The 25,742-nt window shown below is 37.3% G+C and overlaps 2 protein-coding genes and 1 long non-coding RNA gene across 4 annotated transcripts in view; all 3 read left to right on the forward strand.

The window, feature by feature from the left end:
* The first annotated feature begins 6,404 nt into the window (after nt 1–6,404).
* On the forward strand, nt 6,405–6,854 carry LOC130554707 (uncharacterized). The gene is made up of 3 exons (XR_008963013.1): nt 6,405–6,446; nt 6,541–6,622; nt 6,744–6,854. It is a non-coding gene; the product is annotated as an uncharacterized LOC130554707 (long non-coding RNA).
* A 3,196-nt stretch (nt 6,855–10,050) lies between these two features.
* atp6v0b (ATPase H+ transporting V0 subunit b) lies at nt 10,051–16,226 on the forward strand. Its single transcript, XM_057334849.1, has 8 exons — nt 10,051–10,312; nt 10,926–10,974; nt 11,155–11,238; nt 12,950–13,027; nt 13,486–13,555; nt 13,734–13,785; nt 13,868–14,058; nt 14,420–16,226. The coding sequence occupies exons 1-8, from the start codon at nt 10,243–10,245 to the stop codon at nt 14,444–14,446; spliced, it is 621 nt and encodes a 206-aa protein (XP_057190832.1). The 5' UTR covers nt 10,051–10,242; the 3' UTR covers nt 14,447–16,226.
* Nucleotides 16,227–17,775: 1,549 nt separating this feature from the next.
* b4galt2 (UDP-Gal:betaGlcNAc beta 1,4- galactosyltransferase, polypeptide 2) overlaps nt 17,776–25,742 on the forward strand; it is a 110,080-nt gene continuing 102,113 nt past the window's right edge. For both annotated transcript variants that reach the window (XR_008962986.1, XM_057334185.1), the window contains exon 1: nt 17,776–18,241. The gene's annotated coding sequence lies outside the window, so the exon portion shown is untranslated. The remainder of the gene's footprint in view (nt 18,242–25,742) is intronic.

Raw genomic sequence — 25,742 nt, forward strand, 5'->3', positions numbered from 1 at the left:
GCTTCTTGACCATTGTTTTTCACTTATCATTTCCCTCTGATTTTAGGGGTAAGTTATGGTTAGGGTTGGGGTTTGGTGTGGGTTTAGGTTTTATTTATAAATATGTTGCCCAGAGGACATCAACCACTTGGCAAAATCAGGTCGAGCCCCTGATGTTTGTGAGTGTGACTAAAGAAGCTTTTTATTGTTGTTTCCTTTAAACGGACAACCTGCTAAACTTATATGGTAAGACAAGAATATAATGTTAAGCCTAAACACAATGTTTATTCATCTCTGTCAATAAATATCTGCTTTAAATCCTCTATATTGTGTTGAAGTCTTGGATTATTTATGTCATGTACTACAGTATAAATAAAATATCTGATTGTGATGTACATTGCTGTGTTGAGTTTTATAATCGTTATACTGTGCTTTATACATATTTGAATATAAAATTACTCCAATTATGCTTAAAATGTAATCTTTACTGCACAGATTAAATCACAAATTAATTTAATCCTCCATGTGAGGGATGATAAATTTTAAATTAAATAATAAAAAGAAGATTTTAAATAAAATAATTTTAAATAATTTTAAATTAAATAATAAAAAAAAGATTTTAACAACGTGACCGTTTGGTCGTTAGGACGTGCTCATCACGTCCCAGAAACGTTATTTGGTACGTCGCTGCGACGAATATGGTACGTTCCAGGTATGTCTTTCAGGAGGTAATCACCATGTCCCAACAACGTCCAATGTTACGTCATCAGGACGACTATGGGAATCACAAAGTTACGTCGCTGGAACGTTATTATGGTATGTCGTGGCAACGCATATGGTCCGGTCCAGGTACATCGTCACAACGTAAAGGTCTTTGCACATACAGTCCGAAATTTTCGTATGCGTTTTTTCGTATTTGGCTCTCGTTTGTACGGTGTCTCTGAATTGTTAAAAAAAGGCCACTCAAAATGCTTGATACGGATGCGAAAACGCAGAAAATCAAACCCGGTCCGAATTTTTTTATGACGGACGAAAATATCGGAGGCAGTGTGTAAATGTGATTGACACAACGTGAGGTCGTATTTATTTTTTAACGTGCGGAAATTTCGGACGCAAATTTCGGACTCATTGTGCAATGGGCTTAACTGTATTAGCTGGGGATAGTCTGAATTTAGGGACCGTCTCCAAAGTTACATAGGCTACACATTAATAAACACTGTTCTAACTTCAGTAGCATTTAAAGGGAATGACTTACAGTCACAAAACCAGCTCTAAAGTTTTCATGTGGGTGTCAGCTATAATGCACACCATGACACTCAGTAAGGTTTGTTGGACTTAATGGTCAGTCCTGCATGCTCAAAAATTTGCACGGAGACGTTCTCCAAAATTAAACAGAAGTTTTATTATCAGATGTAAAAAGGGTAACAAAGCTTTGGGTTGTCAGTCACTCTTCACACTCTCTCAAAAGCCAACAACCCAGATTATTCAAAAAACACACATATTTATTCAGTATTTGACGTCGTTCTCATCTTCTGACTCCTCCTTTTTTGTTAGTTCCTGTAAAACAACATCTCTCACAACACATGTTTTACATCCTGTGGTCAGTCGCTAGTTTTGGGGAATGTTCCCTAGAGACAGTTTCTTTTTGGGGAGTGTTTCCTAGAGACAGTTTTTATGGCTGGACAACATACCAACATTCTTAACATTCTTTTAGTAAAAAGAAAACACTCAATCATCTAATGCTTTTAATTATGTAGCGTTGTTTCTTAATCCTATGATTCATTAAAACACATCACAACTCATGATTATACTTAAAACATATGCAGTGGATTGATTCATAACATTTCTTTTCTGTGTGACTCTTTGTGTGTGTGTGTGTGTGCTGACTTAGTTAGATTTATGGCTTCACCCCCTCTTTTCACACACACTCTGTCTTTTGTCACAGTCATTTTCCACTGAGTAAAATAGCAAGCACATGACAAAAGCACACAGCTTAATGATTTAATGAAAGAAAACACCTATTGATTATATTGATAATTAAATCACACTTTTAACTGAATAATATTTCCACAGGTTATACTAACTTCAGTTTCACCCAGCACTCCCCGAGATTCTGTATGTGTAGAGCCATCTCCTATATAATCATTTTAAAACATTAAATAGCTAGATGCGGAACGAGAGACAATTTAAATGAAATATCTTCCTGGGTTAAGTGAATGAAATTGAAGAGCAAACAACATTGTTACTAAATCAATATCCTAAGTGTGTTTTATTCATTCGAGGCACATCTCCACAGCTAAAACCCAGAGAGCAAAAAGCTTTTCAGCTTTAGTAAATGGAAGTTAATGAGTGTTAAGGCCCCGTAAGGCGTATGTGACTGAGGGGACAGCAAAAGTCACAAAACAAGGTTGCATCCGAGAGCACATGATGTATGATCAGGGCCGGATTATCCAATGGGCATTATGGGCACAGGCCCAGGGGCCCATGCGCGCTTGGGGCCCAGGCAAGAGAAAACATTTTCACATAACAGCGTTTACGCCATATTCATTCTGCCGTGCGCTTCTCTCTCCCGCGCACATGGAGGTGCACACACAAAACGTGTTTCTAAATTAGGAAGTCTGTCTTTTGATTTAATCGGATTTTGTTTAGAAGAAGCGCATAGCGACAAATCTAGCGACTTCTTGGATAAACCTTAGCTTTCATTCAGTGGGAAAATATCGCCAGTGCTGCCCCGCGAGCGCAAGGTCTCCCTTTCCCGGCAGGAAGAAGCAGCACCATACGACAGGTAACTCGTCAATAAAATGAGTACAAAACAGCGTTTCCAACAACCTGTCACTAGCCGGGTTTCCATCCAAAGTTGCCAATTTAGCTTATGCGCAAAATTGGAATATCGCATAAAACATTTGCGAATAAGCACCGTTTCCATCCAACTAGTCAACTAGTCACTTCCTAATAAACTGGCACTAAATATCAGTAAGAAAAGTAAGAGAAGCCACTGAATATAATAGTTTTCATATATAATAATACTTGCGCAAACAGACGATTAGAAAACACAATAAATGCGGTGCTTTTGTGGATGCCTGCTGTTCGGGAAACACAGTCGTGACAGTTCTAAGAGGCAATTACAGAAATACTTGACGACTTTGCTCAGGCGTTTAAGAATGACCATCACAACATTTCTGATGCTGTGTCACAAGATCAGTTCTCTGGTTAGTCAGGTTACACCGGCCGTCTCATAGTGCAGTTACGTGAGTTTTTGGAGGAATTTATTCGGCAAATGCGTTTCCATCTCCTATTATTCGCATTAACCCTTTTTCGCAAAAATGAAAAACCACCTCAAGCGATCTTAAAAACTTTTTTGCGAATTAAGGGTTTTTAATTCGAAATTTGGCGTTTCCATCACTCGTGTCTGATGCGAAACTTCAAAATACGAATAAAACCAGAGTGATGGAAACCCGCTTACTGTTATCGACTGTTTGGATATATAAATATGAACAAAGTTCGTCGGTAAATATGCACATGGTTACCATGAGGCTGTGTGAAAGAACAAATAGTCGAAATCACCGCTTTTTATTCTAAGTTGTTAGATGATGTCGCGTCATGAACTGACAACAGAAACTGAAAATATGTCAATGAGAACGATTTTATTGTTGTAAATATAATGAGTTGATATACCCTCGTGGCTGTCTTAAATCTTAAAAGATTAGAGGTTTTTTTACATTTGGTGGTGTTTCCTTGCCAATTGTGAATTATTTTATATTGATATAATGTTGATCAGTAACTGCCTTTATCTAATAATGAAGGCTAAATATTGGTAATCCACAGTGCTTTTACATACATCGCAAAATGTTTTTTAAAAAAAGATGTCATAATATATATGCTAAATAATACTTATAATACTTGTTAATGTCGTTTACTGTAACACGCTTACATAATAACGTGAGTCGAGAGGTGCTTGTTACACAAATAAAGTTTAACAAATGGACAAATTACTCTTGTAGTATAATCATTGACAAAGACTGCCCTGCCCGTTTAGTCTTTGAAAAAATGAAGATGGAAATATTTTAGAATTGCATTTAAGAATATTTTTAAAAACTTTCTGTAATTTATCTGAAGAAAGTTCTTATATTTTCTCTTAAGAACAGTTTTGTGAATCTGGCATGTTTGTGTTGAATTATGGAAGAATCTGATAGAACTGAATTAAAAGGTTAAGGTGGTAGTGTGTACTTGAATATGCCAGTGAGTTACAGTATGCAGGGAAAGGTCTTAATATTGTTGTTGCTGGTCCAGGAAGGCCTTGTTGCAATCTTGTTGTAAATCCTGTATGATGGGGGATGTGTACAGGTGTTGATATTGTCCTTCAGGTTGTGATCATAGTTTGTAACTTGTCAATGTAATCCTGTAATCCTGAAACATAGAGGTGTTTCATACACATAGTACCCTAGGCTAATTTAAAACTTTATTGTGCGCATGTGTGTGTATGGGGGGGTCCATAACACACTTGTGCCCAGGGGCCTCTGAGTTCTTAATCCGGGCCTGTGTATGATAATTTAAAAATCACTTGGCTGAAAAGAACATATGTCCAATATCAGCAGGCCCAAAGCTACAAATTAATAATACACTCAAAAAAACGATTCAAGCCCCTCTTTCATAAGAAACATTAAAATTATGTTGACTTTATTAAAAACAATTTTTTATAGCAATACATGAAAATATTTCTTTGTTCTGACATAAAATGAATAAATAGTGTCATCTATGAGATTCATTCTAGTATGACCAATTCAAATTAATTTGGTTTTGGGGGCTCTGTTTGCGCATGAGCAAAATAACTCAAGGAACGAACTCGAATGTGTGGCCGCCATTTTCTGCTGTGGGATGAGGAGTGATGAGGAGTTACGACGGATTCTCTTGCTGTTTAATTCGTTATTGTTAAGTATGCGATTTTTTGACTACTAAATACTGTCTATGTCGTAATTTTGAGTGAAATATACAATAGCGTTGAAAGATAAGTTAGGTGAATTGTTCTCCTCAGTCTCGCTGCCGATTGCTTCATGCACATTGTGGCATTCCCGCCCTTTTATGACCTCCTAAATTAAAAACGTCGCATAGCACCAAATCTAGCGTGTTTTTTGATAAACCTCATCTTACATCTAGTGGGAAATTGTCGTCAGTAACGTTAGTACTACCCCGCGAGTCCGAGGTCTCGCTTTCCCGCCGCACGGATCTCTTTCTCGGCGTCTACTCTGTGCCGTGAGCGGTAGGGAGAATACGCCCTTTTCACATGACGTCACGCATCATCCGTTCTGCCGCGAAGCAGTGTATCATTACTTCCGCTAGCACTCCAGTTCATAAGGGGGTAATGCACCTATAAGCTGGTTTGCCACCCGCCAGTAAAACTCAAGAAGAAGAAGTTACTTCCGCTAGCGCCTCAGAATAGTTTACCAAGTGGCTTGCACATCTGCCACAAATACGTCTAGATGATGTACAACGTCTTGCAGAAAAATTTTCGCTAACGACAAGATCAAAGCTAGAGAAAGGATACAAATTCTTCGTTGAACAGTACCTGTTTGATTATGAAGGTAAGTGTTTTGTTTTCTTTTTGTGTTAGCGAAGGTGCTAGGATAAGTACTTGAATACGTGTTCTGTCAGTGTTTTTTTCACTATTGTTAAATTCCAGAGCGACGGCAAAACGGAAGTTCTTCTTCTTCTTCTTCTTGTTTGTTGCAAGACGGATGTTATGATACACTGCTTTGTAAAAAGGCGGAAGTTAAGTGACGTCATTGTGAAAAGGGCGTATTACCACATTCAGTTCACCTTACGGTGGCGGACACGTGAATAATAGAGTACAAAACGGCGTTTTTAAAACATGTCACTGTTATCGATTGTTTGGCTATATAAACATGAACACGGATCGTCTGTTAATATAAGCACAGGTTTAGAGGCTGTGAACTGTGTGAAAGAATAGCCTATAACGTTAGCCAAAATCCCCACGTTTTAAGATGTGTTTAGTGATTTTGTCAGACGGTTATAAATCAGTACTGGCAACAGAAACGGAAACTATGTAAGAACATCTTTATTATGCAATAATCTGTATTAGATTACAGACCGTTCAGATAGTAGAGGCGAAAGGGGTGGGTCTGAAGTTGCAACAGTAAAACTACGTGATGACGCGTCATCCAGCGCCACAGTTCCACAAAATCCTAGCGGAAGCACTGGAATACATCAGTTGGTGAAATATCTGTGAAACACTATGTATGCATAGGAATGTACACTAGTGCCTGAGTTTGTGCCCAGAAAAGTGCCCCAGTTGTAATACAAAGGGCAAATTTCATTGACAAAGACTGAAATTTTACAGAATTGCATGATGAACCAGATCTAAAAGTTGTATTTATTGTTCCCAAACTTAATATACATCTCTTTCACAGATTTAAGAAAATCACGAACTGAACATCAGCCTTCTAGTGATAGTAAGTCATATTTGCTCAAACAATCTGATTTACTTATTTTAAATATCTAATTTTTAATATGAAATCTAAATAATACTTTTTATTCTTCTTTCAGGATTGTGAATGTGGCAGTGCAAAGAAAGCTCCTGGGCTTCATCAAATGTCACCATGTCCTAGGCTTGTCGAACGACTTGAGGGTGAGTAATTCATAACATCATTTTTCTTTAAATGAGTAGTTCACCTCGAAAATGAAAATTCTGTCATCATTTACTCACCTTCTTGACATTTTAAACGTGTATGATTTTTCTTCTTCTGCAGAACACAAAAGAAGCAATTTTGAAGAATGTTGGTAACAGAAAACCGTGGGTCCCCATTGACCCCCCATTTTGTGTTCTGCAGAAGATAGAAAGTCATACAGGTTTGAAATGGGAAGAAGGTGAGTAAATCATGACAGAATTTTCATTTTGAAGGTGAACTACTCCTTTAGTGGGGAAATCACATACACTTATCGTTTATGAAGTGGTGCTGCATAATGTTGAAACAAAACATAATATATTTTGAGCAATAAGTGGTGCTCTAATCAAAATTGGAGTTATTTGTTGTATCAAACGTAACCTTATGTCATGTAATGTTCTGTGTTTTGTCTAGGCCTCAGCCATTGAGGATGCAGTAAGTGGCATTGCAAGCACAGTCATGGGGATTTACACAATCCTAGGAGAAGGTTCTACAAAACCAGATGATGTAGGAATAGTGATCGAGGGCATCAAGGTTTTGAGTAACCTAGACTGTGTGATTTTTGCATTCATCATGCTGTACAGTCTAATTTATGCTCTTGACCAAAGCTTTCCTGACAACCTCAAGAACACATTTTTTTAGGAGTTTATCCAAAAAATCATAATGAACTTGGATGGACATAAGATGACTACAAAGATTCAGCATCTTTAAATTAAGCTGTTTGCATGACATGCTCATTTCTTGGGATATTTGCATGAATTGAGGATTGATGAGGATTTCTATATCAATGTAAAAACACCTGTTGCATCAAATAGCCAAGGGAAGATTTTATGTGCATCTATGTTATTTTTTGATGTTTTTCATATATCTGACTTTAAGTACTTTACATGCTGATAGACTAAAGACTAAGTAAAGACAATACATGTATTTATAGTTGGTTAATCAAGTCTAGGAAGTCATTAGGCTTCAGAAATGTTAATTTTATTGTTGATGTGTACTTTTATAATGCCACAGATAGTTTAAGCTAGTTTGTTTAAATAATTCTCTATAGTGGAAAAATAAAAAAGATTTCCACACAATTTCCAGTGTTTCATTTTGAGTTTGGCAAGCATAAAGATCACACATAAACATACATTTAATTTGACAAAATCGAGTTGGGTCAACCCAATTGCATTTCATTGTATAAGTCTTACGTTTTATCTAGACTGTATTTATTAAAATTGAGTTGGACCGACTCAATTAAATTTTATTGAATGAGTGTGTTTTTTATGAGTAGGACAAACACATATTTATTGGATGGAAATCCTGCCCTCAATTAAATTGAGTTCAACCAATGAATTGTTTTTTTGAGTGTAGCTAAATGATGCAAACCTGACGTTTTAGAGGCTACTAATGAGGGAGAGCTGCGGTGTGGCGTATCTGTTCTCTACAGATCGGATGTGGCATATGATGCCACGTATTGACGGTGCATGCTGTCAAGAGATGCACTTCTACACTCCTCCGTATTGGATTAATTAAAGAAAACGTTCCTTTGGTGAGCGGTAGAAAAAAGCTTTAATTAAACCCTGAACAAAAGTCCAGCGTTACTCCTAAACCTAAACGCTTTAATCACATTTTTCTTTTGAATAATGAATATCTTAAACAGAGGACATCATAATGTTTGACTAGAATAAGACTTTGATTGCGCACAAAATTGTCTTTTTATTTCAGACTGTGAAAATAATTTCTACCAAGATGATTTGCATTTTGACATCCTTGAATGAGAACTCGGGCTGCTCGCCAGTTATGTTTATGACAAACAGAACCAGCTTTACCACCTCATTACAGCAGAAGATAGACATTTTCTGTTTTTAAACAGGGTGTGGTGTGATTAAGGATCTGGGCTGTTAACTGAATACTGGTGGATTTAGTGCGGGCACAGAGCTTCGGTACATAATGATCATAGTCCGGAGCAACCTCGAGCTAGAGCAGTCCCTGCAATTATTTTACCCTCGCTTTAGAAATAAATCACCTGCAAGACAGCCGGTAGCCAGAACTACAGCTGGGGTTCAAGGTTTAATACTTGCAAAAGTTGAATAAAAGACTAACAGGATAATGAGAGAGCACGGAATGAACGGTTCGGTGGCACTATTTGTCACAGGCCAACTGATTGCTTTCCCAAAACCGATCATGGAGAGCGTGGTATCACAATTGCAGTGCATATCACCCGCTGCTCTGCAAAAGCAACAATGATTTGTGTTGATTTTATTCATCGCCGACAAAAAAACGTCATTTTTTTAGATCAGTGGTTCTCAACCTTTCCATGGTCGCGCCCCCCGTAAACCCATTTAAAGAACTGGCTCCCCCACCCATTCTGTACATTGAGGTATAGTATATACTGGTATATATGTCATATACAGGTATTTTTTGCTTCTTTATATATAGTATATATAAAGACTCAACAAAAGGACCAGCTAACATAAATACTGGAAGAATCCCTAACATGCTCAAACCTGGCTGTGAGGTATATGTTAAGTCCTATCATGACAACCATGGATCAGGACCAGGAGAACAGGCCAACTTTGAAAGATGAATAAAATGACAAGATTCAGATTTGTTTGTTTTATACTGTTTGATATTTTTAAAGTAAAATAGAATTAAGTATTTGCTCTTTCGGAACTATTAATTAAATAATTCATTTGAAATCTTTTTCAGCATGAATATTTTATCATTTCATTATCTGCATGTTTTGACAGTTGTATAATTGTTTGTTAAGGAAGTTCTGCTTGTTTCTAATGTGCAAGTGTCAATATTATTTCGCCTTAATCGTTGTTTACTGAAAAAGTGAAAAATAAAGCGATTTCTTGAATCATCTCCTCGTATTAAAGGATTTACTGCCATCGTCTGTTTGACAAGTGAACTACAAGAAAAAAGACCATTCCGTGTATACTTTACTATTTTATTACTTTCTTTAAACGATCGTTAAAATAACAAGACAACTATTATTATTATTATTTATCATAAAGACATTAGCTTTTAGACTATTATGAATACATTAATATATAGATGTATTTTTATGAAGTGTTTTCCTGAAACACTCACTCATATCAGACAAACATGGCAGAGAGGTTCACATTCTGCCAATCAACCTCTGATCTGAGATCAGTGCTAATGTCCTAATGCTGCCTAGCCTCTGAGAATAATAATGCTATTATTACAGAATCATCATTATCCTATTTTACGTATTTATTTGTACGTATTTAATAACCATTCATTAATAAATTAATAAACCTAACACGTACGATCAAAACTAAAGACCAATTAAGTTTTTGTAAGAGAACTAGTCCAAATGAGCTGAAAAACGGCTCTGAGCTGAACGGAGTGACGTGTGCAGGTCACGTGCACTGCTCGAGCTCGTCACATGATCAGCTGACGACTGCTTCTCTTCTGATGGATGCGGGATTTACAGACTTCGCTGCTTCCCAGGGTTCATCGGTATTCATTTCTCTTCAAAATAGAACAATTTAATAAAAGTACATTAAAGCTTCGGGTTTATTCGTGGGAGAACCGTTAGATAGCAAAAGTGGCGCTGTTGCTGGAGTGGATGATGAACGGACACGCAATTTTATACACCGGGGTCACTTTGGCCTTCTGGACGACCATCCTGATCGTCGGTAAGTGCTGATGAGAACTAATATTATATACACATAAATCACACGTACATCTGGGTATGTTTATCTTTTCATAATACATTTCCTCCAGTTTCGTTTTTTTCCGATGTCATATTAGCCGTGTGGTTCATTCAGCTAGCGTTAGCATTTAGCAGTAGCACGACTGCGTCAAATAATCAATCACATTTCATTTATCACCACAACATCAAATACGGATCATACTTTTTGTCTTAAATATACGTTAGGTCTAAACAGACAAGAGTCGTTTTATAGAATGAGTTAATTCAACGCCTGTCATTTAAAGCTGACGCTGTAAGTTACACCTGCTATGTCTTTACTGCTAGCTCGAGTAAATATCTCTCTTATGTTTGTTTTATAATCTCATTTTCTCAACACATAATGTCACAGGAATTAATGTGTAACTTAAAATAGCCAGTGAGGGTTTTTATGGTGAGTTTGTACTGTAGGTACAAACTCATGACCAAATGAGGAAGATACTTCTCACATGACTGTGAGCTTGCACACACATCTCCCATGATTCAGGCTGCAAACTGTAATTTTCATTTGAATTATTTAGCATTTTTGAAACTCTGCTAATCCAGTGATTTTTCTGCAGGTACTTGCTATACGATTTTTGACCTTGGATTTCGATTTGATGTGGCATGGTATGTGTTCAGTAAGACCTGAGGATCACATTAGAACATGTTTTCTCCAAATGAACTTGCCTTGTTCATCATAAATACATTTATCATGATTTTATATACATTAAATATAAAAAATGTATTGGGAAATATTAAATAAATATAAAAACATGTATGTATGATGTCTGGTTGACTTTGTTACAGGTTTTTAACAGAGACTTCCCCCTTTATGTGGGCTAATCTTGGAATTGGTCTGGCCATCTCTCTGTCGGTTGTTGGAGCTGCATGGTGAGCTTACTTTACATTTCCTCTTTTTTTTGTCTCGCTGAAAATTACAGCTGAGAATAAACATAGAGGAATTTTTGATGTGTCGTAGTACTTTTTTCCACGTCCTCTTCTGCATTGCACTTTTAAAGGAGGTTCCTGAATAATAGCATCTTACATTTACATTTTATCTGCCTTAACACTGGCCTTGTTATGCTGGGTTCACACCAAACGCGAACAATCGCGTTCCACGCTCTTTATTACTCGCGGGAAAAGTTTGTTATTTTCGCGTGCGTGATGCGATCTGACAGATATTTTCAACCTTCGCGGAAGACTAGATTGACGCGCGCGTTCGCGGCAGTCGCGCTGCCCGAGTTCGCGTCTATACGCATCTTTGCATTGACTTTGTATGTAATTTACTCTAGGGATGCACCGAATGTTCGGCCACCGAATATATTCGGCCGAAAATAGCAAAAAACGCATGTTCGGTATTCGGCCGAATATGTGAAATGGCCGAATAATTTTACCGAACATGACTCGAGAAACGATCAACTAGCAACCAGCGGAGAGAGCGAGAGAGCGAGAGAGCGAGAGAGAGAGAGAGAGAGAGAGAGAGAGAGCGAGAGAGAGACGTGCGCTTTATTAATGCCGCAAACATTTTGGCAGTGTGTGTGTGGAGCATTTTAAGGTGTCAGAGAAAGACACAGCACGGGACTTGCCGCACGGAAGTAAATTTCCGAATGAAAGCGTCTTTACCGGTCGGTAACTTGTGGCTATTTCAGACGGGAGCGGGCTGTCTGACAGTAGCCCCGCCGCTCGCGACATCCTTTGACATCATACAGTGGTCGCGCGCACACAGTTCCCTGTACTAAACAACTTGTCAAAGTATGTTCTGTGCATCCCGGCCACGAGTGCACCAGAGAACAGTCAGCTTTTGTGGGCGGAGTTTGCAGGAGAGACGTGAACTGATATGGTTGTCAGTCAGCATCAGTCAGAATAGCTTGCGTTCGATGTTTTTTTTTCTTACAATCATTTTGCAACGTAGCCTATAATAATCCAACAGTTTTAGTTTATTCGTATTTTTAGTTTATAGGCCTAATGTGGAATGACACTTTTTAATGAAGTGTTTTGTTGTAGGGGTACAGAGTAACTTACATTACATTCTTTTACCAGTCAGTTATAGGCCTAATTAATATAGGCTATTAAATTTTTTGTTTTAATGTATTTTGTTTTGCTCAATTTTATATTAAGTTGTATTGTATTTTATTGAAAAGCAAGACAAATTTTTAAAAGCAAATTTTGACTATTCAGTTTGTGCAATAGTGAAAAAATAGCTTAATAAATAGAAGAAATGCAAAAACCATATTCGGTGTTCGGTATTATTCGGCCTTCGGCCAAGTGTTTCACATCATGTTCGGCTTCGGCTTCGGCCAAGAATGTTAGATTCGGTGCATCCCTAATTTACTCGTGCAAAACGCTTCATTCGCGTTTGGTGTGAACCCAGTGTTAGTATCATGCTGTACATGTTAAACAAATGAACACTTTTAATCGCATAGTATGTGTTTTGTACTTTTTAATAGCCCATATATTAATAGATAGTTCATGCTAAACAATTTTCAAACAATGTTTTTTTTGTATGCATTATGTCTTTTAAAAACGCATTGCTCTATTTGAACAGCCGGACTGTGTGACGAGCGGAAAGTAAAGTTTTTCTTGCAACTGTCTGATTTTGCAGGGGGATTTACATGACTGGATCCAGCATTATTGGTGGTGGTGTCAAAGCCCCAAGAATCAAGACCAAAAACCTTGTCAGGTACATGCAGCTTACTGAACTTGACTCAGTTTAAGTTCAAGAAGTCAGTGTGCAAACTTCTGCAGCCGAAACTGTTTGGTTTGGTTTGTTTATATTTGTTTATATACACCCCTCCTGATTTCACTTCACTGGCTGCCAGTTGCCGCCCGCATCAAGTTTAAATCTCTGACACTGGCCTTAAGAACGCAATTTCGCCCCTTTACCTTAACTCACTGCTCCAGGTCTACATCCCCTCCCGTCATCTTCGGTCTGAAAATGAGCGACGCCTGGTTGTTCCATCACAGCGAGGCACCAAATCACTTGCAAAAATCTTTACTCAATGTAAAATATACAGTATATGGTGTTGATTTGAGTAAATGCAGCGAGGGTCAGACTGTTTTTCTTATGTTACTACCAAAGGCTTTTTTACCCTCATTTGGTGCTTTGTGACTGTTAATGGTAGATTTTCTTTTTTCCAGCATTATCTTTTGTGAAGCTGTTGCCATTTATGGGATCATCATGGCAATTGTCATAAGCAATATGGCAGAGGTAAGCTGAAAGTAGTTTAACTAACTGTCATTTTTATGAACTCAGTAATTGCTTTAAGTGTGTTTTTATGTGTTTGCGGTTTATTTTATTGTTTGGAAAAGCAAATGTTTTGTTTGACTCTATATTTACAACAGTTGTGAAATATTACTAATCGTTTTATCCATCTCACAACATTTAGAACTTCAGTGGTACAACACCAGAGACTATTGGGGCAAGGAACTACCAAGCAGGTACTACTTATTTTTGCTGTCAAACTGTTTTTATTTTCTTCTGCCATGTAACCAAATGAAAATGTTGAATCTGCATTTGCAGGTTACTCCATGTTTGGCGCTGGTCTTACTGTTGGCTTCTCGAACCTCTTCTGTGGCATCTGTGTTGGCATTGTGGGTAGTGGAGCCGCTCTGGCTGATGCTCAGAATGCCAGCCTCTTTGTCAAGATCCTCATCGTCGAAATTTTCGGCAGTGCCATTGGTCTGTTTGGAGTGATAGTAGCCATTTTGCAGGCAAGTATTTTTCAAAAATTACCATGTGGTCTTTGTGGGTGGCCAGGCCTTATAGTTTATTCAGTGGACAATATCCCATCTAGTCTTTTTTTATTACTTATTAATGTCTATCTAGTTCCACAAAAACGCTGTCTGAAAGATTTTCCAGTTGTTCTGTGTAAATTGATCCGACTTGCGTACTTGAAATCAGATAGAGATTATTCAGACACTTAAAAAAAGTACCTTATTAAACCAAATTTTTTATTCTGCAATTACAGTATGAGCTCCAACTAACATTTATTATACATTTTTTTAAATTATAATTTCTTTGCATATTGATATTTCTAGACATGCATAATGTTGGACTTTTTTCTTGTTTTAGACATCGAAAGTAAAAATGGGGGATTAGATGACTACAGGACCTACAGATCAAAGATTGTTGCCGGTGCAAACGGAGGGTGTAAATACATAGTAAATTATTTAAATGTATTTTTCTTTGTGTCTGTTTTTAATCATCATTTTCGGAAAACTGAAATTTTGTGTGTGCACCAATTTGTCTTAAAAAGAGTGCATGGAATCTCCCACACATAGTTTGGAAAGATAAGTGTAAAAATGTGATGGTATTATCAAACATTTTCGATCTTTTAATAAAAATATATTTTATTTGTTATGAAAATATAGTCCAATAAATATAAACCCAGTGAGGAATCTGACTGTCAGTAGACTCGGGATTAGGGTCTGTTTTGAATTGTTCACTGTAATTGTTGTGTACAGTACAGAAAGTGAAAGTTGCATTCGTTGGCTGTAAATTGTGTAGTATTCTCTTGGTCGTTGTATGCAAGAATTTCTCGAAATAGCGTGACCGGCACCTGATGTATCCAGTGAGCTTGACTTATCCTCACTCTCGTGTTGTGTTCTTTCACACACTGCTGACTTCAAGCTACTGAATTCAAGTAAATGCCTGTGTCTACGAAAACGGTAATCATACCAAAAATGTCTCCAATCTCATTTCTACCAGTGTAAAATCTCAAATCTGTAGGGCACCCTTCAAATCTGTTTGTTTTAAGATGAGAGGATATAATAATCTGATGTTTGTACATATTAAATGCAGTTGTTTGTTTGTTTTGTGAAGCATGAGGGTGTTAACCATTCTGTATTTTCCTAGATACATATTGTCTTGTGATTTTTGTTTTGTTTTGTTTATTTTGTTAAGCAAGAAGTGGTCTTGATCTTCAGGTCACTGTGGTTACTGCAGAGTATGTTTAAACTCTAGATACAAGCTGTTTGAAAGATATGCAACTATATCTTTGTTGCTTGGTTCAGGTGGTCCTAAAAACTGTGTTGCTTTCCATAGCAGAACGCAACTGCACCACAAACAGTTCTTGAGGTTAGACTTGGCTGTAAAGTTTAGTTACTGTAGGTAGATGTCATATTTCAATTTAATGGACATCAAGCAAGGTACATGACAATACTACCCTGTAAGCTTGACTGTGCTTTATCCTTTGTGTTCTTTATTCACTTAAAATGAATTGCATCATGTAGCCAGATTATGGTATACCGGTTCTGCAGTGCTATATGTGACCCGCTGATTATGAGAACCAGCTTTAAATGGTCTGTTGGCCTTCACTTAGATCATTCAAAATGCTTTTTCTGTCTTTAATGTTTTTGTAAAGTGCAGGTATATACTAAACATGATCTTACTAACCCCTACACTGTACATAAACACAAATGGAGATCTCTTTTGATCTTAAAGTTTGTGGTTTCAAGTCATGAGACACCCCATCTCTGGTAGCTCTATGGTGTTGTGAATAGCTCTCAAACTGGTGACCAAGAGTCTCATTCATTTACAAACAAGTCTGACTGGTGGTGTTGGTTATTGATTTTTTTTATATACAGTACATGTTTATTTTGAAACATTCCAAATCATACATGGTTTTAATAACTTAACCTGCTGTTACCACTGAATAAAATGCAGCAGATGTGCCCTTACAGATAGAGAGACTGCTTTGAGTCTCAGTGTTCTCCAGGACCTGGATTGGGTGTGTAGTGTAGTGGTTCAGGGGTCTTATGGTAAGGATGGAAATGTGTTTCTGATGTTTATGTGGTGATTTCATTGTTTTGATGTGTACATTTGGATCCTCTTCATAACTGTCCTTGAAGAAATAAAAGTCATGTGAAAGTAAATTCAATACAGTCCATTTCATTTTTATAATACGAACAGGGCTATCACAGAAATGCAACCCATACCTGCATGTTTTAAGAGAATACATTTGTAGACTTCGCAAAGAACAGGTTAAGAATGTGTTGCCTTATTAATATAGGAACTTTCATCAAAAGTGATGTATTATGTGAACATGTATTTTAAAAGGGTGCATCATACACAAACTTCTGTGATGTGATTGTATGAGAAGAAATGGTACACAATTTTCTTTCATTCATGTATAAGTACTTGAAAGGGCAGTTTCAACCAGGTGTCTTCCTACCTATCCCAGAATAAACTACTGGATGACAAGCAGTCTGGCTTCAAAACTAACCACTCAATTGAGATGGCACTGCTATCGGTCACAGAAGCACTGTGGCTAGCCAAGGCGGAATCTAAATCCTCGGTCCTGATTCTGCTAGATACTGTCAATCACCAGATACTGCTAGCAACCCTGTCATCTCTAGGAATCTCAGGCACTCCTCTCTGGCAGATCCTTCAGGGTGTCATGGAGGGGCTCGCTGTCCACTGCTCACCACATGATCACTGGGGTCCCTCAGGGATCGATGCTTGGACCGCTGCTTTTTTCCATCTGCACGACATCCTTAGGGCCCATCATACGGGCACACGGGTTTGTATAAAAGCATCTGCTAATGACTAAATGTAAATGTAAGTAAATTGTTTATACATAAAGTCAAATTATTTTGATAAAAAATATCATAAATGCTGTAGTAATTTACCAAAATATAAATAAAAGTAATTGTTTTACTAAACAATAAGCTAATAAATAATAATATGTATTGTGGTAATATTATGCATTAAATAAAGCATAAGCCTACTAATTTTAGCGAGCAGGTGGTTGCATTAAACATCCACCAGATGGCGCCACAGTACTCAAAACCTTTACGCCATGTAAATTCATTGGACGAGTCATGCCATGGGCTTTTTGTGTTTTGTAAAAATTTACACACAAGCAGACGTCAATTACGTTATTTTCATTTCTTAATGAATATGGGGTGGAATACGCATTGCTTGTTAACCAAATTGTATTAACGGTGCATTTTATTGTTGCCCCAAATTATATTTAATTATTGCAAACTGTGGGAACCAAGCATTTCACTCAACATGTGTATGGTTGTGTATGTGACAAATAAAACTGGCAGTGAACACGTTTGCCCAATGAATAGAAACTGGGTGACAACATAAACGTAATGCGGCGCAAACTTAACTTCCGGTAGACCTCCGCAAAGAATCACAACTGTTGAGTAGTTTTAATTTAATTCAATACAATTGATATGCAATAAATTATTCACATCGATTAATATAAAATAAATAATGGCGCGTGCGTCCGATGAAACCGTCATTTAAGAAATTGGCACAGATTTCTTACTGAGAAGTTTGAAAAGAAAAGACAATTTTATAATTGTGTGCTTCGACCCGGCAAAAGACAAGCTACTCAAAACAAAACAAAGGCATAACATCACACCTACAGAAGAGATGTTCTGATTTAGGCCCTCTTGCGGTAGATCAGCCAACTGCAGTTTGAGCCCTCCGAGTCTCCGTACTGAAGAAACCTGTCTCTCTCTCCGCTTTTATTCGCTCATCCTTGTCTTCACGCCAAAACAACGACCAGCCAGATGAATATACACGGCAAAATATCGGGTCTGATCACCGGAGTGTGCGCTTTTGTGTAGGACTCTGAACAACATGGCTCTACGCGATATTCCTGCAGCATGGCACCATCCTTTCATCGGTGTGCATTTGTCTCCGAAACATGAATTAGTCGCTGTTATCAGCAGGAAGAAATAACGGGACCTGGCAAGCGACTCCTGTTTTTTATGTGGATATTATGCAAGCATTGAGTAAACTGTCTGTTTTTCACACAGATGACACATTTGTGGCTGAACTGACAGTTCTACGTAAATAGACAGTCAGCCGAAGTGAATACAACAAAGATGCATTCCTTATAGAGAGGAGGAGGGTCTGGGCTCGCAAAGGATCGAGGTAATTTAACAGAAATGTATCTTTGCACGACTTGGTTTAAACGATGCTCTTTGTTTCCCTCTATATCACACGCTATCGGTATTGCCTGCCATCTTGATGAAGGCGTAGAGATGTTCCACATGACACAAAGATGTTGCGATGAATACAATCCAAACTCTTGGCGTGTTTCAATATCTCGAAATACGATCAACATCTAGATTTCATCTGCTCGTTGCATGTTCGAGCACGAGCGCAGGGGTGATGCTGTTAACGCGCTTGTGTAATGGTACCCACAGCATCCATGGGCAGCACATTTCCCAGCGCAGCCTGGCAGGACATGTGTTTCTTTGTGGACGAAGACCGCACAGAACAATTTTGAGCATTACTTTCTATGAATTAGGATTTTTTATGCATTTATAACTGGCTTCTCTAAATACATAAACACTTTGTTGTATATTCGAAGGAAGAATAAACAACTGCTCATAATGAATTAAAATAAGTAATTGTTTTCATTAAAATTAATTAAATTAAGAATTCATTTCATCTTATTTTTTATTAAAATGTATTTTAACTGTGGTTATAATTGTCTATGAAAACATATAACTGGCAACAGTATTTTTATAATGCATTGAGATGTATTGTGTATATAAGCTTTGAACAAAGCTTTACTTTGTTTACCAAGCCAAGTCTTTCTTAAAATGCCGTATACATCTTAACAACCATAAGTATGTCTTGTATTAGTCATTTTCCTATTAACCTTTTGGGTAAGATCATGGATGAGAGTGCAACATGTGCACTTGTTTGTGGGCAACTGCCGTTTACAGAGTCCAATTAACATCCTGCTGTACTACATTTATATAACCAGCCACCGCTGTAATTCTGTTAATTTCATAGATAAGAATACATTCCTAAGGCCTTGCTTTTAATAAAAGAGTCTGATTTGCTGTCTCGGCTAGAGGTCATATACTGTATGTGGCATTGAGGCCATTCTGTGCATTTGTTTGATGTGTTATGTAATACAACGTTAAAGGACTCTTGAAAAAGAGGCTTTTTGTGGTTCAGTATTTTTCATAATCATAATTTAGGAATATTTTCTATCCCGAATCTTTAAATTGTATAACAACGATAGCTGCATCGTCCATAAGGTTTCAGTGTTAAATCCAGTTTTTCAATCTAGGTCTGGAAATAGGGATAAATTATAAAAAGTAAAAAGAAATAAAAATGATTCAAATAAAATTTCGATTTTGACTGTTGCACAGTGTTCATTTGAGACGATCAAGAGACCACTTCCAGTGATTCTGAATTAGGGCTGCAACTATCGATTCTTTTACTAATCGAGTATTCTACTGATTTTCCATCGATTAATCGGGTATTCGGATAATAAGTACTTTTTCTTTATTAAAAAGCAATACTAAATATACAAGAGAAAATAAGACAGGTCTCTTAAAATGAGTAAAACAACTAATTTGTTTCCTTTTTAGAACAATTAGTTTTTATTGCTGAAATAGCATACATTAATATCTGTGAAAACTAAACCCATTTAGTACATTCCATTGCCATATTAAATTCAAAATGCAATATAATACAAATATATAAATAAGAAACATGAATAAAAATGGAAATAATAATTTCAAACAATAGCCTATGACTTTTATTTTGGCAGGTTGTCAGAAGACGCTTATTTTTTAGTATGTCTGTTTCTTCACTCAAACAATAACATGTTTGTGAAATAAACTCTCAGCGCAACTCTGGAGGTGAAGTTCATGTCCTCATTCAGCGCAGACGCAGACAAATTCATGAGCATCACGCGTGTAGCACGTTAAACTGTGCAGTTCATTCACTCAGACACGCAGACCAGACAGATGAAATGTGTAAATAACAGGATTCGGCGTCCACTAGTCCGCATCTAGTTTGATGGACTCAATGCAGCCGGAAAACAAGTTTCACTCGTAAAATAGACTAAAACTAAGTAAAATATCAGTTCACCATTTCAATAAGCTATTAGGGCTGTGACGGTGGCAGTTTTTTTACCACCGCGGTGGTAATAGACAAATCGACCGCGGTGGTGCGGTGGTTGAGAAATATATATTATTTATATAAATAATATTTATATTATTATATTTGCGTGTAGCAACCACATGACGAGTGGAAGAGAAATATAGACCTTATTTAAATACTTGAAATTGTTAAATAATTGAAATATGATATCTGAAATAAATGAGGATGAAACATCCGTCAATGTTTAACGCGCAAATCCATCAGTGAAACGGCACACTACAGCATATAAAACATTTAAATAAACATCAGTAAATAATGAAAACTTAAATGATATAAGAAAGCTAAATACTAAATAAAAAAGCTCTTGTTGCAGTAACTTCAGTCAGTGGCGTATTAACCCTTACAGTCCTTAACAATTCCATTTGAAACAAACTGTTTAAACCTACATTGGCTTTCCTATTCAGATTGCCATAAAAACTTTACTTTTTCCGACTCGTTGATGTGAAACTTACTTGTTGACATTGTCCAGATTAAAATGTGTACAGCTGCACTAAATGCGCGTTCAGAAGATGTGCACAGGAGCGCAAATGAAGAGATGTCTCTCCGCAACCGCGGCAAAACCTGCGCGCGCTCCGACACTAAGCAAGCGGGTCATAGCCAGTTTTGATTTTACGTATCTGTTCATTTCACAATAAAATCCATTGCAAAACCCGCAGAATAACCTGGGTTTTGCCGTGCAGGCCCGCGCTCGAACGCACCAACGGAAACGTATGCCAATAATTTCTGTTAATTTAAAATCTTTTAAATAAAACCATCCACAACTGAAAGGCTACAACTAGCAATCGTTATCGCAACTCTCATATTTATTACACCTATATTTGTCAGAGTGACGTGCACTACCGCCGGTGGCAGTTCGCCACCGTCATGGCACTTTACCATCGCGGTGGTGCGGTTGTTACGGCAACCGTCACAGCCCTATAAGCTATCAGTTATTTATCAGCATGAGAAACACGTGTGAGCGTGTGAACATACTAAAATGCGTGTGTCTCACGGTGAATGCATGAGACTGTAACATGAATAGAGTTTAGCGGGCTGTGCGTCAGTAATAACGGTCCGTGGGGAAACGCAGTGCTCCGTGTGTACTGTAGTTAAATGGATTAAACGAGGCTTCGAGGCAACAAAAATTGCCTCGATGATTTTTTGTATTCGAATAACTCGAGTTACTCGAGGAATCGTTTCAGCCCTATTCTGAATGAATCGATTGACTCCATTCACTGTGTCACAGTTGTCTGTGGTGCCTCCAGACGACTTCCTCTCACTGTATGTATCTGTTTCTCTCATTCACTCGAGCACATTCTGCTTTCTAAGTCCTCTTTCTATAGCACAATATATGAGAGGATGGGACAGATTGTCCGCTGATGCATTTGCTGTTTGTTTTCAACAGGAGTTGCTCGGTTTGGCTAATCCACCAGAGATAAATGGCCTTTCAAGTCTGCTGTGGCCCGCCGAATTGTTTAAGTTTGAATGGGAAATGAAATATCTATAACGGCTGGTGCTGTGTTGAACAGATGTCTGGCATAGTAGCCATTTCATACTGGATTTAGGTACTGGATCACTGGTCATACAGATAGGGCATGTCTATACAGTAGAGCGAAACTATTGGGTGCTGGGATTTGTTGTCATGGGAACAGTGACCCGTGACACAGAGGTGGCAGTACTTTGTTTTTTACTCCGGCTTTGTTCACTTTTTGTCTCGTTTCACTAAGGATTGAAAATAGCATGTCGTTTACAATATCAGACGTTTCAATGAAGCGCTAGTCGCACCTTTGCGTTCGGTGTGTAGTTGTGGGTTGTATATTTTTGGGAGTTGTGAGGGTATTCAGATGAACTGAGATACTGTAATCATGTGTAAGTCTATCCAGATGCCAACTTCGAGGTCCATCCAAAGGAAGGCTTCAGCTGTAGCAGTTTAATTTGTGTCTTGGCTCTGTGTGGAGTGAACAGCTGGACTTGAGGCAGGGAAAAGCTGGGGCCGAGGATCTCACGCACTGACTGATCTGGAGCCAGGCCACTCAGGCCCTCCGTCAACTTGTTTGTGTGCAGAGATATGCGCTAGACGTATTGTCTGTAATTAGCCATATGGGTTTACATTTTTTCCACTGAATTAGCTTTGGTGATACTTTGTTAGACAGAACACTAAAAAATAGCACAATTACTCTGAAGGAAATAATTTATTCAAGTTTACATCGATCAAACGCGAATACCTTTTACTGGCAGCTGATGTTTAAAGCAATAGTTTACTCGAATATGAAAATTCTGTCATCATTTACTCACCCTCTTGTCATTTCAAGCCTGTTTGACTTTCTTTCTTTCGCAGAACACAAAAGAAGATATTTTGAAGAAAGTTGGTAACCAAACAGCACCTCCATTCGCTTCTATTGTATGGACACAAAACCAATGCTAGTGAACGGGTTCCAGTTAACCACATTCTTCAAAATATCTTCTTTTGTGTTCTGCGGAAGGAAGAAAGTCATACAGGTTTGAAATGATAAGAGGGTGAGTAAGTGATAGAATTTTCATTTTTGGGTGAACTGTCACATTAAATGCATAGTTTACTTTACTCAAAAATAAAAGTTCTGTCATCCTTTATTCGCCTTCATGTCAGTCAAAACTTGTATGACCAGGGGCGGCGCCAGGATGTTTTTCTTGGGGGTGCTAAGGGGGGCTCAACAGTTTAGAGGGTGGGCTAATAAAATGATTAAATGCCTTAGCTAGACAACATGCAATTTTGCCATTTAAATACAGAACAGTTTCTTAAAAATACTGATGTAGCGCATTCGCCTACACTTCTCCCATGGGTGCCCTTGGTTATAGTTATTGTTAATTCATTAAGATTTTGTGAACATTTTAGAACAAGCTTACATTATATGCTGTGCTTTTTTTGTTGAAAACATCATGCAATGTGTAAAGTAGCCTACATGAAACAAACGTAGCCTATTTATGAACTAAACTAAAAAAAAACAGAAAAAGCAAATGAAGCAGAATACAGCAATGAACATACAGAACGTACTGTAGCGTACAGTCGGCGTATGGTTTTGTTATTCACAAGTTTCTGTTAAGAAAAAATAGCATTCCACAAACACAAGGTTCGAGTCCTTTCACTTTAAGGGTCCTTCGCTAGCCTAATTATTCCTTCTATAACCAAAAGTAGGGATGTAACGATTCACTTAGCTCACCATGCGATGCAAGTCACGATTCTGATCTCACGATGTGATTTATTCACGATTTACTCAAGGTTTATTTTTACAAAATGAGTTGAAACAAATCAGAAATGAACAACTTCCCTTGCATTATTTCTTAAATGCTTCTCGTTTCTTTGTATAATAAAATAATGTTTTATTTCAAATAACAAAACTAAACTGCAATTTTATAACAAATTAATAATAGAAAAAGTCTCTTTAATATAAACAAATTAATACTGTCTGAGCTTTTCTTTGATTTTTTTGCTTTTAAGAAATATCAGCATGTCCACGTTTAGATTTGCAGTGCAAATAGCGGCCCCTGCTGTTAAAAAAATGTATTGCGATTCAGTTCACACCTCAACCGATTTGAATCGTCACTCATTATAACCGATTTTCAACCGGCTCACGGTGAATCGTTACATCCCTAACCAAAAGCAAACTAATCAATTCTATACTCTTTTGTTCTTTGTATTGAAATAGAATTTGCAGTAAAACATGCTTATTTCAGCAAAGACGTGTTCCTATAAAGTGCAGATTAATCAAAACGTTGAATATATTCACAACTGGCCTGAACTCCATATACTCTGTTGTAGTTTTACAATTCTGTAGCTATAACGTAAACTCAGATAGCACCCGCGCTCACATACAAATACAACATAACATCTGACTTGCCACGGCGGGCATGACAATCCGATTCACCTTCTCTTGAGCTGCTGTCTGCAGTAAAATGGAGAGCTTCTCTTCCAGGTCAATGCGATTTGTTTTAAGTCATGTTTTATTGAGTTCGCTGCTATCCAAAGAGCAGGGCAGCCAGTCTTGATAACAGATGCCAATCAAACATTATCCAAAATTACATTTGATTGATTTTTTATTGATTTCGGATGTTATCAGCTTGTTTGCATTAAAATCAATAAAGTAATAATATTTTAAGAAATAAAATATTTATATAAAATATAAGTGGGACTATTTATCATTGGTGGGAGGGACAATATGCCCGTCAGGTCTGTTTAGTTACGTTGCCAGTCGTTCACCCCAACCTTACCCTACAACTTTATTATTAAACACTCCACTTTTCAATCTTTGTGAAAAGTGGCTTTATGATCTGATATGAGATGGGGAAAAAGTAGGCATGAGGCAGATTCAAACCTGCGATGATATGAAGTAGTCAACAAAAACTTAACTCGCTACGAGCTAGTTAACAGCAGAGGTGTAAAGTGCACCTGAAAACCATACTTAAATAAAAGTAAAAAAATTACTCCATTACAAGTTACAAGTCACCAATTCCAAAACGACTTCAGTAAAAGTCTTAGAGTATCTGATTCTAACAGTACTTGAGTATTTTACTCATACTGAATGTAGGCTCAAAGAAGCACCAGTCCTCAACACTTAAGAGTGTTAAAAAAACACTCTTTGTTTGTAACAAAAAAAAAAACCTTAGCTCTGTATACTGTGATACACTATATGAGACCAATTTTCTTTAATTGCACTTATGCTTTTTGTTGTCCTTATGTTGTTCCAATTGCTTCCATTGTTTCCCTCATCTGTAAGTCGCTTTGGATAAAAGCGTCTGCTAAATGACTAAATGTAAATGTATGAGACATGTCAGTGAAAAACAAGAAACAGTTGATTCGTGAGGAGAGCAATCGCATTTATTTTCTCAAATCAAAATTGCAACAAATCATGGTCGACGCCATAAACTACGTCTATTACAAACATCCAAGTCTCATTTAAGCTCAAGTGCTCATAAGTAAACCAAACTCCTTCAAAAAGGTCTCTTCAATATAACGGATAAATAAAATAATGTTAAGTAAAATTAAAAAGTCAAAGCCTTTTTGCACTGGACATGCTGGTTTTGGCCTCATCGCCAGCTACAAAAGATATTCTGAGAAAAGTCGGAGTGGTTTTGTGTCTATACAGTGAAAGTCAATGGGGGTCAATGTTGTTTGGTTACCAACATTCTTCAAAATATCTTCTTTTGTGCTCTGAAGAAGAAAAAGGTCAACATGAAGATCAACGACTAATAAAATCCTTTTTATCTTTGAATTTCATCTGTTTCCAGGTTTTCTCCTTACTTATTTTCTCATTTTTCAGACCTAGTTTTTTAAGCTAGTTTGCACAAAATGTTGTGTTACTGTTTGACCTCACACCTTCGTAGTATTATTAAATGATAACCAAAGGGTATAAAATGCACAAAAATTGTGTGTTTCGTGTCAGAAAATAAAGCTTTTGTGCAAGTGAAATACCACAGGATGTTGTTAGTGATGTTTAAACTTACACTCACA

This window comes from Triplophysa rosa, linkage group LG5, assembly GCF_024868665.1.
Source record: "Triplophysa rosa linkage group LG5, Trosa_1v2, whole genome shotgun sequence".
NCBI classification, from domain to species: Eukaryota; Metazoa; Chordata; class Actinopteri; order Cypriniformes; family Nemacheilidae; genus Triplophysa; species Triplophysa rosa.

Bases quoted from the DNA above. Each gene is read 5' to 3' on its own strand.
- atp6v0b (XM_057334849.1), top strand. From the start codon at position 10,243: ATGATGAACGGACACGCAATTTTATACACCGGGGTCACTTTGGCCTTC. The intron at 10,313-10,925 runs GTAAGTGCTGAT...ATTTTTCTGCAG, and splicing joins GACGACCATCCTGATCGTCG to GTACTTGCTATACGATTTTT. The intron at 10,975-11,154 runs GTATGTGTTCAG...ACTTTGTTACAG, and splicing joins TTTCGATTTGATGTGGCATG to GTTTTTAACAGAGACTTCCC.